Below are 18,439 nucleotides of genomic sequence, written 5' to 3' on the forward strand. Positions count from 1 at the left end.
TTTATTTTATTTCCATAGAAAATGTCGTGTATAAATCCTGGATGAACAATGCAACCCCGGGTACACAGAGTTTAAAAGTACAATGAACAAAATAAAAGCACAAAAAGCCAATTCCTTGAAACAGCCGTCACATTCATTAGTGGAAAAATTGCTCCTGCTTCCGGTCAGTTTGGGATCATCAGACTTCTGCAGTCAAGATTACATTTGTTAAATATTAAGAGTTAAACATGAAGTGGATCTAAAAACACATGTTCAATTAAAAAATAAAAATAAAAATGTGGAAAAATAAAGGAATAAATATTTTTAATATTTGTTAAACATTAACTATACTGAAATTTGTGTATAAAAAAATAAAAACAATGATATTAAATAAAAGCATATTTACAGATTGATTGATAATGTATCTATTCTTACATGTATTTCAAGAATATGCAAAGTAATTGTTTGCATGTAAATTGCTTTTTTATGTATATCCTTTTAACAAAATGTTCATTTCTTTAGTTTTTCTTATTTGTACTTGTATTATTATTCATCAGTCAGATGTCAGGGAGATGTTGGTTCCTGACATACAACCATGGGTTTCCTGGTCAGATCCTGGTCATTGTTGTAGCTGCTGACCAGGATGGCAGGAACCACGGCAACGAGTCCTCCCGAACGCAGCAGACAGGACGGAGGACACGGCGGCGGAGGGTGGCATTTCCTGCACCGACCCACTCGTGCATTTCTGCACGCGTGCATCCTGGTTGGGCTGGAGCACGTTAGGCTGAACTGCAGGGTAAAGATGGGACACAGACTTCACGGGTGCAGGGCTTTGTTGTTGGGGTCCCCTGGACAGATGAGACCAAAGTGGACATGTTTGGTCTTCATGTCCAGAACCATGTTTGGAGGACACCAAACACAGCATTTCAACAGAACCACCTCTGAGCCACTGTTAAGCACGGTGGTGGAGGGGTGATGGGTGGGCTTGTGCTGCGACTGCAGCAGTTGGACGCAGCGCTCTTGAGGGAAACGTGAGCTCCTCTGTCTGATAACTGAAACGGGATCATGCAAACAAGATCCACTACGATTTGATTTTTACACAGACAAAAACAGGATTAAAGACTGGCACTAACTTTTGCACGTGAGGTAATGTTTTTCAGTAATATTTCCAACTCCTGAACAAGGGATCGCTTTTGCATCAAAATGGCGTATACATATGTGCATGTCACGTTTTGTCATAATATTTAGCTTCTTAATGGTAGTTAAGTGACTTAAAGTTAAGGATTAGTTTTATGTGCATCTTTATCAGCTTTTGTAATTTTGTGTTTTAATCCATCTAAAATTCTCTAAATAGCAGACGTGTAAACGACGCCTCGAGAAATGTTGTTTTCATACGAACACCTCTGCTACATCAGCGGAACACCGTTCATGATGACCGGGACTAACGTCACTTTGAGTTTTGGATTAAACCTATTATGTGAACGTGGTGGACATTAAAGTCACTGTGGAAAAATACACCAACAAAACCAGAAAAGAAGAAAAATAAAAGGTAGGTATTGTCTCTGGACCAGAGATAATCTTCAGGACCGAAAATGTCTTTAGGATGCTTTCACACCTGTTCCGTTTGGAGCAGTTGTTCTGGAACAGGGAGCGTTTCCCCCTAAAGATCGGTTGGTTTGGTATATGTGAACACAGCAATCACGCTCGGATGCGGCACAAAACAAGCAAGCCGAGATCCTAGGAGAGGTGGTCTCGGCTCGATTTCATTCCAGACCTGGAGCGATTGTTTTTTTTTATTTGGAGTGAGAACATAATCGACACAGCAACCGATACAACTCCATTCATGTGTATGTGCGACCGCGGCGCAAGGAGAGGAGTCGGTGCAGCCTCCATCCCCTCCTCTCCTATTGGACACAACTTTCTCTCTTCTCCCTTCTCTCCTATTGGACGTGCCGAGATGTCGTCACAGCGCGGCACGGTGAAATTAAAAACTGTTCAATTCGGGCAGGCAGGCGCGGCGCAAACGCCGAGCTCGGCAGCAGAGCAGTCCGCTCTTGCGCCGCGGCAGCACATACACAATGAATGGGATCGGCGGCAGCGGTCTGCGCTTTGTGCCCTCTATGTGAGAGGGGTTATAATCATTGTTGTTTTTCCCGCAGTCCGCGTTCATTTCTGACCAATGAGAGAACAGTTGGTTCATGGCATTTGTTAACAGCTTTGAACCGCTACAGACAGTTGCCTTGTGAACACAAACAAACGAAAAACGAAACAACTGTATCGATTTAGCCCCTGAATCGGAACAAAACAAACTGGCCACAGGTCTGAAAGCACCCTTAGATAAACACATACACGTGAACCAAAATGAAGAAAATTATGTAATGCAGAAATCTACAGGTCAGCCGACAGCTTCAAATTTTTGAAGCTCATATTTGTTCAGATCTGCTCACAACCAGACGAAGCTGAAGCTGTTTTTTAAGCAGCGGCAGATGGACGGTTGGCGGGGGGAGGACCCTGCAGGTGGAGGACCCTGCAGGTGGAGGACCCTGCAGGTGGAGGACCCTGCAGGTGGAGGACCCTGCAGGTGGAGGACCCTGCAGGTGGAGGACCCTGCAGGTGGAGGACTGCGGGTCCCGGACAGACATCTCCTTAACTTCTGACTAAGAAATGCGATTAAATAAGAAAAGCAAAAGGATTTATGGGATAAAACAAATAAAATACACTATAGAAATAAAAGACAAGATTAAGAATATATAACCCCAGTTCCAACATGTTGGGATTCTGAGTAAAATATAAATACAAGCAGAATGCAATGACAATGCAGTGTGAATACACCCACACTTTATTCCCAATAGAGCATAAACAAGGCATCAGGAGTTTAATGTGAAACATTTTATGATTTCATCTTTTTGAATTTGATGGCAGTAACAAAAGAAAAACATGGGCAAGACTTAGCTTTGCTCCTGCCATCAAATATAAAATGACCTGAATTTTTTTTTTGTTCATTTTAGTTTAAACATTTCATATTTTTTTATGTTCTATTGTCAATAAAATATGGGTTTATGGGATTTTCATCACACATCACCCTTTAAACATAATCTCAAATGTTTTTGAATTGAGGATGTAAATATGAGAAAAATAGAGTAATCTCTATGAAATAAATATAAACACATATATACAGGAATAAATAAACAGAATTTGTACATTTATTAATCCTTACATTTATTACTTTTATGTTTCCACATTTTTCCTTCACTAATTCTATTCACCCATCCATGTAGTCTCTAAAACACTTCTTCTTGTGTTCAGGGCCGTGGGGGGGGGGTGGGGGGGGGGGCATCCCCGCTGAGACTGGCCATGAGTCAGGGTTCATTTACTGCCAGCTGACAATCAGCAGTTCTGTGTTTGGAGAGCGGGAGGAAACCGGAGCCCTCGGAGGAAACCAACACAAGGAATACGATCTCCGCAGAGAGGTAGCCCTGCCGGCCCTGGGGGATCCCAGCTCGGGGGGGGGCGGGGGGTCCAGACACAGGAGGGAGGAACCGTCAAGAGCATCATGCCCAATTTACAAAAATGTGCTCACTTAATTCATGAAAGGCAAACAATTGAAAGTATGCTGGTGGACCGGAACAAGGTCATGGCAGACTGAAACCTTGATGATATCAGCAGGCTGCAGCCTGCAGACGGAGCCTGCAGACACAGCCTGCAGCCACAACCTGCAGCCTGCAGACGGAGCCTGCAGACGCAGCCCACAGCCTGCAGCTTGCAGATGCAACCTGCAGACGCAGCCTACAACCTGAAGCCTGCAGACACAGCCTGCAGCCGCAGCCTGTAGCCTGCAGCCGCAGCCTGCAGCCGCAGCCTGCAGCCTGTAGCCTGAAGACACAACCTGCAGCCGCAGCCTAGAGCCTACCGTCTGCAGCTTGCAGATGCAACCTGCAGACAAAACTCCCTGCATATGCAACCTGCAGACAAAACCCCCTGCAGATGCAGCCTGCAGCCGTAGCCTGCAGACGGAGGCTACAGACACAACCTGCAGCCTGCAGACGCAACCTGCAACCTGCAGACACAGCCTGCAGACGGAGCCTGCAGACGCAGCCTACAGCCTGCAGCTTGCAGATGCAACCTGCAGACAAAACCCCCTGCAGATGCAGCCTGCAGCCGCAGCCTGTAGCCTGCAGCCGTAGCCTGTAGCCTGCAGCCACAACCTACAGACGCAGTCTACAGCTTGCAGATGCAACCTGCAGACAAAACCCCCTGCAGATGCAGCCTGCAGCCTGTAGCCTGCAGCGGCAGCCTGTAGCCCGCAGCCGCAGCTGCAGACGCAGCCCGCACACAAGACTTCACCTGCAGGTCTTCCACCCTCAAACATGACCCCATCCAGCCTGTGTGTGAAAGGGTGTTAAAGCTCGCTGTCAGCTCTGACCTTTTCGTTGTCACAGTAAAAATGATCTAAATGAAGAAAAAAACAACCCTGAAAGCAGATTATGGTGAAATCTGTGGTGGGAAACCTGCAGCCACGCTGCGCTGCGCCTGTCACAAGCAGCCTAACTTACAGGTGAAAACACGGGAACAAAAACACGAATGTCTGCTTTTACATGACATGGATTCACTAAAAACCGCTGCAAAGTCTTTGGCCACATGTACATGTAGGAGTGTCCAGTCCGCTGATTACGCTGTGGAGAAGTTGGATCTGATGGAGTCCTCCCGCAGCTGACGGTGTTTCCCAGAGTCCAGCTCTTCGCTGTGTGTGCGACGCTGGATGGTTATGCTGTAGTTTTTTCTGCACAACAGCAAAACATGACACATTAGTACATCCAGTTCTTCCCCTCCTCTGATTTCCTGCAGTTTCAAAACCAAATAAAACCATCTGACCATAGGTGAGTCTCAGTACTAGTATTTCCCATCATGCCATTATTATTTAACACAAATTAATCCAAAAATACATTTTATCCACCTTGAGCAGCAACAGTTAGGGCCAATCCCAATGTTCACCCTACTTTCTACCACTAGCCCTCACCCACTACCACTTCACCCTCAAAATGAGTAGGGCCCTTGTAATCTTCCCTACGGATTGGGACACCACTTGCTACGTCACTGCGTGGTTTACGTTCGGGTACGTAAGCGACTGCGTAGTTATGTTTGCACAAACGTCACACCATATCAGGAAGCCCAGAGATAAAAGCTGTTTTAATTTCAGCTGTAGCGCTGATAATATGCCACTTTATTAAGTTTTAATATTTTTTCAGGCGTAAAAGTAACTGTTAAGATCCTCAACCTGGGCTCAGTTTATCCAAATAACGCTTGTTAAGAAATTTGATCCGACGTTTTCGGGGATGAGAAGTGCCGCCGGCGATTTATGCCGTAGGGTCTGCGTTGGTGTAACGTGGAACCATAAATCAGCCTTTATTCTGGCGAGATCTGAAGATACAATGCAACAACGAGCAAGCGAGTGATTATGTACATTCACTGAGTGAATATTATGAAAGTAAAATATATATTTCTCGCTAGAAATGTAATCAAAACGCATTTTTATGCAGAAACTAACTCAAAATATTGATTTTATTCACTAAAAATGAGAAATGTCTGCCATTTTTTTTTTGTTTGATTCAGTCTGCAAATGATGATGTAAAGCATTCTGGGAAATTTTTCTGGCCCTCGGTCAGTGAGTCAGCATCTGAAATCCCTCGCTTTGAAGGGCTAGATTCATACACACTAGCCCTCGTTATCCCCACTAGCCCTACATGCAAAGAGGAATTGGGACACCACTACCCTCACGGGAACGCGCAAATTTTAGGGGTAGAGCTGAAAAGTAGGACTAGGGGGGGATTGGAACTGGCCCTTAGTTTCTCACATGGTTGTGGCTTGGATTATCTAACATTAGGCACATTTCCATTCAACTCTGAATCTGCGATAAAAGAACGGCTGCAGGGGCTCGGTGTTTCCATTAAACTGCGTTTTTCGCTTATGAGCGCAGTTCTGCTAGTTCTCTTTTACCTGAAAAAGTAGAAGGCTACGAGCATGAGCGCTCCGAGAACAGCTCCCACCACCACGCCGGTCAGCGCCGATACTCCCAATCCACCTGGTTGTGAGGGAGAGAGCAGTCAGAACCAACTCCAGCGGACAAGCCAGCATCAAGTGTGTGTGCTTTCACTGAACAATTCATTACAGGATTTTTCTGGCAACTCTGGTTTGGCTCCGGGTCTTTCCTTGAGTTTGAAATGTTCCACATTGTAGGCAGACAGCCACTCAAAAGTTCTGTTCGCACCATAGTAGTTGGCTACAGCCTGGAAATAAGAGCAGTGTATTAGCAGGAATCCCCTTCACCCAGTGCTCGAGTTGTAAAAAAAGAATCAGGGGGGATGGTGGATTTTATCATATGGGGACAGATCATTTGTGCTGATTACAAATAATATAATATATTACAAATAATAGCAGTGACCAAAACACCTGCAGAAATACTGCAGGAATGACATAGCAGCAGTTAAATGCAGCCTTCTGTAAGCTTTAAATATCCACTGGGCTTACATCAAATACATCAAAACACAACAATAAAAAACACTTTTCTGAACTTATCAATATGACTCTGTCCTTCACAGGATAAGTAACATGGATCACTGCAAAAACTCAAAATCTTAACAAGAATATTTGTCTTATTTCTAGTTAAAATGTCTCATTTTAGTAAAAGAATCTCATTACACTTAAAATCATCACTGGAAAAAACAACAATTTTCACCTGTTTCAAGTAGATTTTCACTTAAAATAAGTAGAAAAATCTGCCAGTGGAACAAGATTCTTTTGCTTGTAATAAGAAGATAAATCTTGTCCTACTTATCATTTTCCTACTTATTTCAAGTGAAAATGTACTTGAAACAGGTGAAAATTGTCAAATAAGTTATTTTTCTGGTGATGACTCTAAATGTTGAAATAGCAGTAAAACCACATTCATTGATGAAATGACATAAGGAATGGAAAGGAGGGATGGCAGATTTACTGGGGGGATGATTTTGATTTTTTATTTCAGGGGGGATGCCATCCCCCCTCATCCCCCCTCAACTCCAGTACTGCCTTCTCCATCCTCCGCCTGTCAGGGAAGATGGTGTCATCCCAGCCGAGGCTGCCAGTCACAGGCGTGGAGCTCACCTCATAGGTACCGGCTTCAACGTCAGTCATGGACATCAGAGAGAAATCTCCGTTTCTGTCACCGCTGGTATCTATGGATACCTGGCCAGCAATTCCTGCAATTGTCAGAAAACACCAGTAAACAACACGTGCAGGACAACTTAAGGAAAAAGGTCAGCTGCATCCTGGTCATGCCGTATCTATCTCAGTGTTTTTGTTTTTTTATGATGATTGTAATTGTCTGCATGTGGGATTAAAGGTGCTCTCTCTTTGTCTCAGCTCCACTCAACTCTTAAGTGGGTCATGAAAACACATGAACCCAGTTCCACCGTTGTTCCTCAGATCTCCTGTCCATGTCCGAATTAATTTGAAGATTTTATTGCTTTTGTCTAAGCTTCTTCATATTCAAACCTTACGAATCCCAAGGTGTTGCAGTGAGAGGACGAAGCACGGCTTTTTCAGGGGTTTCCTCTTTCCCAGGAACAGTTTACCTGTTCAGTAAGAACCACTGATACGTTCAGACGTCTGCTCACGGTCCATTTCCAGCTTCAACGTCATTTCTCTACTTTCTTTGATGCACACTCATGAACATTTTTGATTTTTAAGCATTTGACCTTGAGAAAGAAGATTCTTGCGCAACTAAACAAAATGAGACAAAAAGGAGACCGACTCAGTCACATGCTGAAATGAACCAGTCCTCTCTTTGAAGCATCTATTTGACCACCAGGAAGCAGCAGGAGCTGCAGCCACGGTAACTCTGGCGGGAAACAATCATTAAAGCAGCTTATCTGCAGGGTCCTGAGAAAGCAACGTCTCCTTTGTCCCTGTATTGTTGCATTGCAAACTGCAATTTAAAAATAAACAATTGGATTTTATGTAACAGCCCCACGGTCACGAAACAGTTGAGGAAAACTAAAAAAATAAACGTGTATTAAATGTATTAAAAATCAAATAAATCAAAAACTCAAAGAAAAGTGTGAAAATGCAGTCCCTCCTTTGCGTTGAAGCCTTAAAGACCTGGGGCCTCATCTATAAAGCTTGCTTGCGCAGAAAAAGTGCCTGAAAGTTGCGGAAGCCGCCATCTACGCAAAGCCTCGGATCTAAAAAGAAAAAACTAACCGAAAAATCTGCTTATCTTTACGGCAACCAGGACCCTCCCGTAAGAATTTACTTAAGACACGGGGAACTGGCGACGCAGGGTTTGAGGTGGTGAAATGAAGCCAGATTCATGTCATACTCTTAATGTCATCACATATCAGACTTATAATATAATAGCGCTGATCGTGTCCCTCTGTGTTTGAAGCTCAGCGTCAGTCAGGACGCTCAGCTGCTGCTGGAGCTGCAGCCGCGGTGAGTGGGCTTGCCACCCGTCCCTTGAAATACGGAATTATTATGTAATTGGGAATTAAAAGTTGCGTTCCGTATTGAACCAATACGGAACGCACTGAGGGGAGAGGGGAGGGGAGGAGGGGGAGCGGGGCTGCGGTCCCGTCTTCGCACAGTGTCTTGATGATTTGCAATTACAGGCTGAGCCTACCGTTAGTTCTTAAACTGTAAAAAGTGGGGGGGACAAAAACATGAGTTTGAAAAGTGGGGGGGACATGTCCCCCCTGTTCCCAGTGGAAATTGCGCCCTTGCACCTCACGGCGTTTTATTTTCACTCGCTTTATTTAATACTATTTAGGCCTATATACTATTTCTACTTTTACTGTGACCACCAAATAACGTGGTTTTCCTGTCCTCCACCTCATCCACAACATCTTCATCTCAGTCTGTGGCTGGACACGTCTCATCATGCGTCTCATTCATCCTGACGCCCAAACAGGCTGCAGGAAGCTGCTGCGCATGCTCAGCAGGCTCATTCATATGCAAATACCACTTTGCATTGCCCATTTATGGTAAAAAGTGGGCGTGTAGAGGGCGGGATATGAGCCGAATTCAGCTGCATAACCTTCCAGCTGGACTGTGATTTATAAAGAGAACATTGCGTGCAAGTGTGCGTGCACAGGGTTTCATAAATCCGGATCCGGATCCCCTGGGGCCTCATTTATAAAAGAGTGCGTAGGATTCATACAAAAAGTGTATGTGCGCCCAAAAGCCGAAAATGGCGTGCGCACAAAAAAATCCGGATTTACAAAACCGTGTGCACGCACATCTGCATGCAAAAATTAAGGCGGCACTCTGTGTGTGTAGATGGCGCCTTTTCGGTCGGTGCGCCGTGTGTGTGTTTTAAATACAGAAATTACACAAAAAAACTGAGGGCGTGCCGTATGGTCGTCAAAATACGGTAGTCTTTTAAAATGACCAAAATATATCTCTTCGCTTTCTGGTCTTCCCTGGCATGATTTTTGATTGTAAAACACCATTGATCAGCAGGCTCATTTTTCTGAAAATACAGTCATCAAGTACTTTACATTGCCCATTTATGGTATGAAGTGGGCGTGTAGAGGGCGGGATATGAGGTGAATTCACGTGCGCAACCTTCCAGCTGGAATGTAATTTATAAAGAGAACATTGCATGCAGATGTGCGTGCACACGGTTTTATAAATCCGGATTTTTTTGTGCGGACGCCATTTTCGGCTTTTGAGCGCACGTACACTATTAAAGAGTTATAAAAAACAGTTATTGCCTGCCATTTCCAATTTCGCTTAATCTAAACATTGGCACACCACCCCCTGAGGAATGTATATGAACCGGTTGTACGAGATTTATTATTTAAAACACCTATTCCTACAGTATGAATTTGATACAATGTTGATTTATTCTCAGATATCTGTTCTCTGACACCAGAGCACAGATAGAGCACAGCCCAGTCCTTTTTTGGATGGAAATGTCCCGTCCCTCTGTGAGGTCAGTGTGAGTCCACTCAGGTCAGACCTGTATTGTGTCTGTGTAGTTGGCGTTTATCTGACACAGCTGCAACAATGTTGTTTTGAGAACTGCAAGTTATTTTGTCTAAAAAGCACCGGGATCTTCCTGTAAAACTGCTGTACTGGAGACTCTCTGGGTGACTTCTGCACTGAAACTTCAAATGTACTGTACGTTTTGACCATTTTGCATGTAAAAGATAATTCAATAATTCACCAATTTGAACCATATTGCCAAGTCTTTATTTGAGAGTGCCATTATATTATTTTAGTCTTATTCAGGTATTGCAGTCACCTTGAGTGGTTGAAATGTGTTTCTACAGAGGTATTATTTACTTTTTTCCACAACATCCTTGACGGCAGTTCTCTTGTCCAACAGAGAGGTTGGGAGGGGCATGAACATTGTTTGCGTTCAAGTTTTCCATCCAGTTACTGGATATTTGGGAAGCTCCCGACTGCAGCTTTAATGAGGTCATTAGATCTTCTATTACCCACTGACAGGGGAGAGTTTAATTACTCTACTAGTCATGACACTTTAGGCACCAGTGCTGAACGATGGGAAATTAGTTGCACTAGCTAAAATATATCTCCAATAGCTCATGGTAAGTGGTTGACAATCACTGCTTTGGACCTCAGTGTTGCCTCAGACTGCAGCTTCTCTGATGAAACTGTGGTTTTCTGGAAATCTTACATTTGCAACAGAAAGACACTAAACTCTTGATGACAGAGGCGCCACATTTTTGTAAGAAATTCCTGAAAATTGGTATGAGGACCAAATGGTGATGGTCAGAACATCCAAAAAACAGCGAACAAATTCCCCAAGACACGCTATTTTTTGTCTGCATCAGAGATGGTCCGACACTTCACGGCCTTGAGAATACCCAAACCACCGTCCCAGCCCATCAGACAAGTATTTGTGCCTGGACAGTATCTGGTCCACTGACTCTGACGGAAATGAAAGTCTTATTTCAGAGACCTGGGGCCTCATTTATAAAAGAGTGTGTAGGATTCATACTAAAAGTGTACGTGAGCTCAAAAGTTGAAAATGGCGTGCGCACAAAAAAAAATCCTGATTTATAAAACTGTGTGCACGCACACTTGCATGCAATGTTCACTTTATAAATCACAGTCCAGCTGGAAGGTTGCGCAGGTGAATTCTTCTTCCGCCCTCTACACGCCCCCTTCATACCATGAATGGGCAATGCAAACTACATGATGACTGTATTTGCATATAAATGAGCCTGCTGAGCATGCGCAGCGGCTTCCTGCAGTCTGTTTCTGCTGCGTCAGGATGAATGAGATGTGTCGAGCCGGTGTTCTGCCGAGGTGTCCTACCTCTGCAAAAAATACTACTGCATGATCCCCGTTTCTTTTATCTCAGTTTCTTTTTTTTCAAAGGCTTTTTCATGCAAATAGACGATTTAACAGCAGGAAGTCAGAATGTGCTTCCACATAAATCTATGTGTACGACGCTTCGGCGGAAGAAAAAACCCGTCAGATCACGCTTCCACATAGATCACTCTTCCACATAGACATCAACATTGATCTCTGTGGAAAAAGTATGAAATGAATCTGGCTTCATTTCACCACCTCACCAGTCGCTGGTGCGTCGCCAGTTCCCATATCTTCAAAATGTTCGTGTGCGAGGGTCAGGGGTGGCGTAAAGATACACACATTTTTCCGTTAGTTTTTTCTTTTTAAATCCCAACCTTTACGTAGAAGGTGGCTTGCGCATCTTTCAAGCCCTGTTTTGTGCGCAAGCAAGCTTTATAAATGAGGCCCCTGATGTTTATCATTTTGCACACATCTCTCAGAAACATTGAGCAACTGCTGTGTTTTACCTTCAAATGTCCTGTCCCGCATGAGTAAGGTGATCTCTGTTCCATTTTTCTTGCTGAACCCATTCTTCATGGCCTCGTGTAAGGCGATGGCGTACAGCAACAGGGCGTCGTGGAACCCCTCAATAAACATGTTGACCTGGCAGGAAACGGAGCACGTTCTCTTATGAAGAGGCATTGAAAACACTCCTATTCTGAAAAAAGCTGTGCAAAATGTAAATAAAACGGAATTCATGACTTTAAAATGACATAAACCCTTGTTTTATTCATCAGAGAGCACAGAAAACAAGGGCAGCCGGTTACCACGGTTGCAGGGGTCTTTGTGTCTGGAGATTGCATGTTCTCTTCGTGCTTGTGTTGGTTTTCTCCGGGCATTTGTTCTCACCACGGCCCAATAACATGTTTGTTAGATGGAATGATGATTCTGAATGGTGTGAGCGGTTGTTGGTCTGCAACCCCTGCCTCTATCTGAGCAGAACTGGGACAGAGTCCAGCAGATCCCAGGTATGGATGGGGTATGGATGGATGTCTTGTTCAGAGACGCAAGGCCCTCCTTGTCTGGAGGGGAGCAAATGTTGATCTATACCTTTACATACATCCCCACTGATGTTTTCTTTCCAGATGTGTAAACTGTCCATTTAATAGATACTAATGGCCTCAGAGATGGAGGCCGTTGAGCGCTGACAAGAAGCCAGATGATCTCCCCTCTTCAGTCTGCAGGACGCAGTGTACATGGTTTCCAAAAACAACATTTAGATTGTAATTGGTAAGATAAATCTTTATTTGTCTGACCAATGTTCTAGTTTGGCTCAGTCCACTTTAAACGAGGTTCAGTCCAGAGAAGAGGACAGCATTTCTGCATCATATTCACATAATTGCACTTAAGTTTGAGTTTTAATTTGCATTTGTGGATTGCATTTTCAGCTGCCAGAGCTCAATTACATGTAAAATGTACCTTTTGTCCCTCATGTCTTATAGCAGGGGTCACCAACCCTGGTCCTCGAGTGCCGGTGTCCTGCATGTTTTAGATGTTTCCCTGCTTTAACACACCTGATTCTAATTAATCATCGTCCTCAGCTTGTCATCCAGGGCTGCACAATTCTCTTAATGACACAGTCACTTGTATCATGGTGCAATGAAGCAGGGAAACATCTAAAACCTGCAGGGCCACCGGCCCTCGAGGACCAGGGTTGGTGACCCCTGTCTTATAGGTTTAATGCAGGGGTCGGCAACCCAAAATGTTGAAAAAGCCATATTGGCCAAAAACACAAAAAAACAAATGTCTGGAGCCGCAAAAAAATGAAAAGTCTTGTATAAAGATAAAAATAATATTTTAGAGGAGGAAGATTTTTTTTTCATTATGCACTTCCAGAAAAAAGTCAAAATGTCGAGGAAATAGTCAAAATTTCGTGAAAAAAGTCAAAATGTTGAGGAAAAAAGGCGAAGTTTCGACTTTATTCTTGAAATTGTACTCAAAAACCGACAGAAAATAAGCCTTTAGAGACGGCTCGTTCGCTCCATGTCTTTGTGTTTTACAGTCAGTGAAGCAGGAGAGGAGAGGAGGGTCATCTGGACTGTCGGTTTACTTTTCCTCCTCCAACTTTTCCTTCTGTCGGCGTTCTGCCTCTAGTTCGTATCTTCAGGCTGGTATCTTGCTGTTCTTCTGAAACCATGACAACCACGTCATGAACCGGTACTGTGTTATGGCAGGATGGAGGTCTTTACGAGGTTTCGATAAACCCTTTGAAGGCAAATGTCAGATTTTCCGGTCAAACCATTCATATTTTCCGAGAGTATGTATTAATTTCCGCAACAACAAAGACCTTTGTGGGATTCAGCGTCCGTCCGGAGACATCACGTGGACACGCTTTGACAAAAAAAAAACCCAATAGTCTCTGAAATAACTTTCAATTACAAGATTAACTAGAACATTTCAGGAAATTTTGATATGGGCATGCCCTACTGCCCATTCATCCCCTCTTGCTGCTTTGGTTTGGGGCTGTACTGGTTGTGTTCGGGGTGGTTGTATGTCAGTTTGAGGTGTTTATGATTGTATTGCATGGTTGTATTGCATGGTTGTATTGCATGTGGTTTAGGGTTGTTAATAAACCACACCCCCTGCTTCGGGGTTGTGTGGTAACGGGGTTGTTAATAAACCTTTGGGGATGGGGCAGTTTCGCAGGCATTTTTATGTAAGAATTTATGTAAATCACAGCTTCATGAAATTTGAATATGTTGTAGTCCACAGCGAGGCGAGTTTTGAAACATTTGAATCATGTCCCTACGATAACCTGTTGCGTCCAAAGTCAAATGGACATTTTTTTTTTTATTGAAAGTTTAATATCTCAAAAACTGTAATAATTGGCATAATGAGGTTGAAAGATCTTTTGGTCCGAAGCAAACCGAGTCTGAGAACATTTGAATGATGTCTCTACGATAAAGTTCGGCTGAGCAATAAGCGCCACGATTTTGCCACTACTTGGCATGCCATAATAATAATAAGAAAAGGGAAACCTTCTCTGGATACTAATATATCACCTGCATCATGTTTTTCCTCGTTTTTTTGGGCGTGTTTTATTTTTTGGGGATTTTTTTCCTTCCATATCAGAGCAGGGTTATGCTGTACACCTGCTGCTGCGCAGTGGGAGTTTTGCGACTTTGGCAAAATTGTATTGCAATATGGGCACTACTTGGCATGCCCATAATAACAGTCGATTATTTACTAAAAAGGTGACAAATGAAAATTAGACATTGCTTTTAACTTGTAGAGCAACAGAATCGTTAAAAAAACAAACAATAAAACTGGTGTTGACTAAAGAGCTCTTTATTATCTCTTTATTTGATGGAAGGGTACCAACATCTGTGTCTCCCTGACAGGCGCAGGGTGGACAACACGTTTTTGTATTGGCTTTGAAAAGGAGGAGACCTGAGCTCAGTGCGGGGCCCTCCCAGGGTTGGTAGAGGATGGCAATGCCCAGGACTTAGCTTAGGTAGGAGCACTGGGTGATATAATGGGAAAAAAATCAGGGATAAAAAAAAAAAACCTGCCTTCTTGTAAACAGAGAGATGATAAAGTATGTGAAGCTTAAAAGATGCTCAGCGAAGAAAAGGACTCGACATTTAAGCGTTAATCTCTGGTGACATACAACATATACGTTGTTTATCAGCTGTTCATCAAACATTCATCTCTGGAGCACTGGCATACGGAGGAACTCATGAACTGCTCATTGACTGGAGGTGTCCAGGTCCTGTGGCTGCAAAAAAACTCAAATGATTACCCTTCCAACGGTGAATATGAGCAGCTGCTGTTAAAGTGCTGTTTAGAATTTGCTGAACGTTCAGCCCAATTTTTTTTTTTTTTTTTTTTTTTTTTTTTAAATATTTTTATCCCGGTTTTTTCCCCATTTTATCACCCAGTGCTCCTACCTAACAGTCCTTGGCATTGCCATCCTCTAGCAACCCTGGGAGGGCCCTGCACTGAACTCAGGTCTCCTCCTTAACCTGAGGAGTGAGCAGGCCGCATCTTTTCACCAGACAGGGTGGGGCTTCTCCGGCCGGACGTAGCACGTGGAAGGATCACGTTATTCCGGCCGGATCCTCCCCACCCCATCTGGCGCCCCGGTTGGCCAGAGGGGGCATGTATAGCCCAGGACTGTGTGCATGTTTTTGTGAGGGTAGCTCACATTAGCTACCCAGGGGAACACGGGGAGAACATGCAAACTCCACACAGAAAGGCCCTTTCGCCAACCCCACCCAGGGTGTGGGTGCTGAAGTCATGGGAGAACTAACACGCACTTCAGCGCCCACAGCGTCCCCGGCGGGAATTGAACCCAGGACCTTCTTGCTGTGAGACGGCTGCACTACCTGCTGCGCCACCATGCCCCATTCAGCCCAATTTACCCCACTTTGTTCTGGTCTCTTCTCAGGACAGTGTTTGAGAAGTCGTGTGGTTTGTGTCCCACTTGGCATTGTACTAACACCCCTGAACGTTCCAGACCAGCACAGAGTTAACAGGTTAAATAATAGCAGTTTATTTGTGGTTTTAAAAAGTAAAACCTGACTAATTCGGCAGAGAAACTCAAACGAAACAACTTCTGCAGATGTTGAAATACACACATCTGAAAGAAAAAGTTGTCAAGCTGTGTGGTTGGACAATTAAAGATCTGAGAAATAACTAGCTTTTCTTATGTTATGCACTGAAATACAATAACATAGTTGAATCCAGCCAATAGTAATCTGAAGAAGAGTCAATACTTAACAAACTTTGAGCAATGGCTTTAGTGAAAGTAGCTGCTTTGCTCAGACAACGATTGCAGCTGTTCGTCCATTCAAAAGTTAAAAGGTTTACTCAGAAAGCTTAAAACTACGGCATAATGGTGAGAACAAAACAGATTTGTTTTCCCAGACGCTCAGGAGAGAAAAGATAATACGAAACTGAGTGGGTTTATTGAAATTAAACTTAGATGTAAATGATCTTAAAGACCCAAATAGGGTTTAAACTTGTTATTTTGCACATGAAGGTCATTCTGGCAGAAAGCGAGGATGAACGTAAACAGAAAGAGAGAGTAATATCCTTGTTTCAACAATACTACACACAGAGAGTTGGGGAGGAAAACCTGTAAGATCTATATGAAACAAATGTGAAACTGGAAAAATCTTCCACGCGTTCCTCTGATTGAGCCTGATACATGAATCACGTGACTTATCTCAAGATGACATAGACCTAAGGACCACAGAGTAAACATCACTACCATGATATCCACGCCGGTGGAGATTCCGACGTTTAGACACACTGGTCCAACTCCCTAGCATCAACTCAAGCTGTGAGAGAAGAGTCAACGACGTCTGGACACGAGCTCATCAAACTAAAACCTCGGATTTTAGAGGATTAAAGAATTAAGAATACCATCCATCCATCCATCGTCCACCGCTTTATCTGTTCCCGGGTCGCGGGGGCAGCAGCCTCAGCAGGGATGCCCAGACTTCCTTCACCCCAGACTCTTCCTCCAGCTCCTCCGAGGGGAGTCCGAGGCGTTCCCAGGCCAGCCGAGAGAAATAGTCTCTTCAGCGTGTCCTGGGTCTTCCCCGGGGTCTCCTCCCGGTGGGACATGCCTGGAACACCTCCCTAGGGAGGCGTCCAGGAGGATCCGGTACAGATGTCCAAGCCACCTCAGCTGACTCCTCTCAATGTGAAGGAGCAGCGGCTCAACTCCGAGCTCCCCCCGGGTGACCGAACTCCTCACCCTATCTCTAAGGGAGCGTCCAGCCACCCTGCGGAGGAAACTCATCTCTAAGGGAGCGTCCAGCCACCCTGCGGAGGATACTCATCTCTAAGGGAGCGTCCAGCCGCCCTGCGGAGGAAACTCATCTCTAAGGGAGCGTCCAGCCGCCCTGCGGAGGAAACTCATCTCTAAGGGAGCGTCCAGCCACCCTGCGGAGGAAACTCATCTCTAAGGGAGCGTCCAGCCGCCCTGCGGAGGAAACTCATCTCGGCGGCTTGTATCCACGATCTTGTCCTTTCGGTCACTACCCAAAGTTCATGATCATAGGTGAGGGTAGGTGCGTAGATTGACCGGTAAATCGAGAGCTTCGAATTACCGGTAGAATTAAGAATAATTTATCTTTAATCATACATAATATCTGGAGTGGACATATGTACTGACAGGAAAATGCTATGGAGACAGTTTTATGAGACATAAGGACCAATGATCTGTAATCCCTCCATTAACAGAACCATGTCTCAAGATAAATATCCCCCAACTTACAATACAACAATTCAAGCACGCCCTCAACTCAGCTCGCTCTACCTACTTCTCCAACATCATCCATTCTGACTCCTCCAACCCAAAGGCTCTCTTCTCCACAATCAACAAACTTCTCAAACCCAGTGACAACATCTCCAACTCCTTCACAGTCACCAAGTGCAACGACTTTCTCTCATTTTTCCAATCCAAAATCAAACAGAGGTGACAGAGCCTTCTCCATCGCTGCTCCCTCCCTCTGGAACTCCCTCCCCAAACACATCCGTGACTGTACAGACCTCCCAACATTCAAATCCCATCTCAAAACCCACCTTTACAGAACTGCTCTTAATGTGTGATTAATGTCCTGTGTCATGTAATTGTCCTATGTGTATTGCTTTTATGATTTTGACTAATGTAAAGCGTCTTTGAGTGCCTTGAAAAGCGCTATACAAATAAAATATATTATTATTATTATTATTATTAACTTTGTCTTCCTCCTTCAGCTCAAATGCGGTACAAAGTACCGGCAAAGACCAAAGTTGCAGACATGTTGATCTCTTTTTATTCCTTAAGGAGCACAGATTTATGCCTCCTTCCTTTGTCCTGAATCTGTAAACTTGTCTTGCCCAAGTTGTTGTCAAGGCAACAGAGACCTGAGGAAAAGCAGACGTCTTTTGTCTTATCTTCACCCAGTTGGCTGCTAAAGCACACACCCTTTCTACATTCCAACTAAAAAAAACATAAAATAACACGTTTGAATTAAAAAAAAAAAAAGAAAATATGAAAATGCATCTATTCTTGATTTACTGGGATTGAGACTATCTTACTTTGGTAATTCTACAACTATGCTTATGTAAAAGGTGGGATGCTCTGGAAAACAGATGGAAAGCA

The 18,439-nt window shown here is 44.0% G+C and overlaps 1 protein-coding gene across 1 annotated transcript in view; it reads right to left on the bottom strand.

The window, feature by feature from the left end:
* Positions 1–4,310: 4,310 nt before the first annotated feature.
* The window catches only part of npr3 (natriuretic peptide receptor 3), a 58,323-nt gene continuing 44,194 nt past the window's right edge, over positions 4,311–18,439 (bottom strand). Inside the window, exons 4-8 of the mRNA XM_061730177.1 lie at positions 11,808–11,943; positions 7,120–7,214; positions 6,146–6,263; positions 5,974–6,058; positions 4,311–4,759 (exon numbers count right to left, since the gene is read on the bottom strand). Coding sequence (XP_061586161.1) covers positions 4,648–4,759; positions 5,974–6,058; positions 6,146–6,263; positions 7,120–7,214; positions 11,808–11,943 — 546 coding nt within the window. The 3' untranslated portion in view covers positions 4,311–4,647. The remainder of the gene's footprint in view (positions 4,760–5,973; positions 6,059–6,145; positions 6,264–7,119; positions 7,215–11,807; positions 11,944–18,439) is intronic.

This window comes from Cololabis saira, chromosome 9, assembly GCF_033807715.1.
Source record: "Cololabis saira isolate AMF1-May2022 chromosome 9, fColSai1.1, whole genome shotgun sequence".
NCBI lineage: Eukaryota > Metazoa > Chordata > Actinopteri > Beloniformes > Belonidae > Cololabis > Cololabis saira.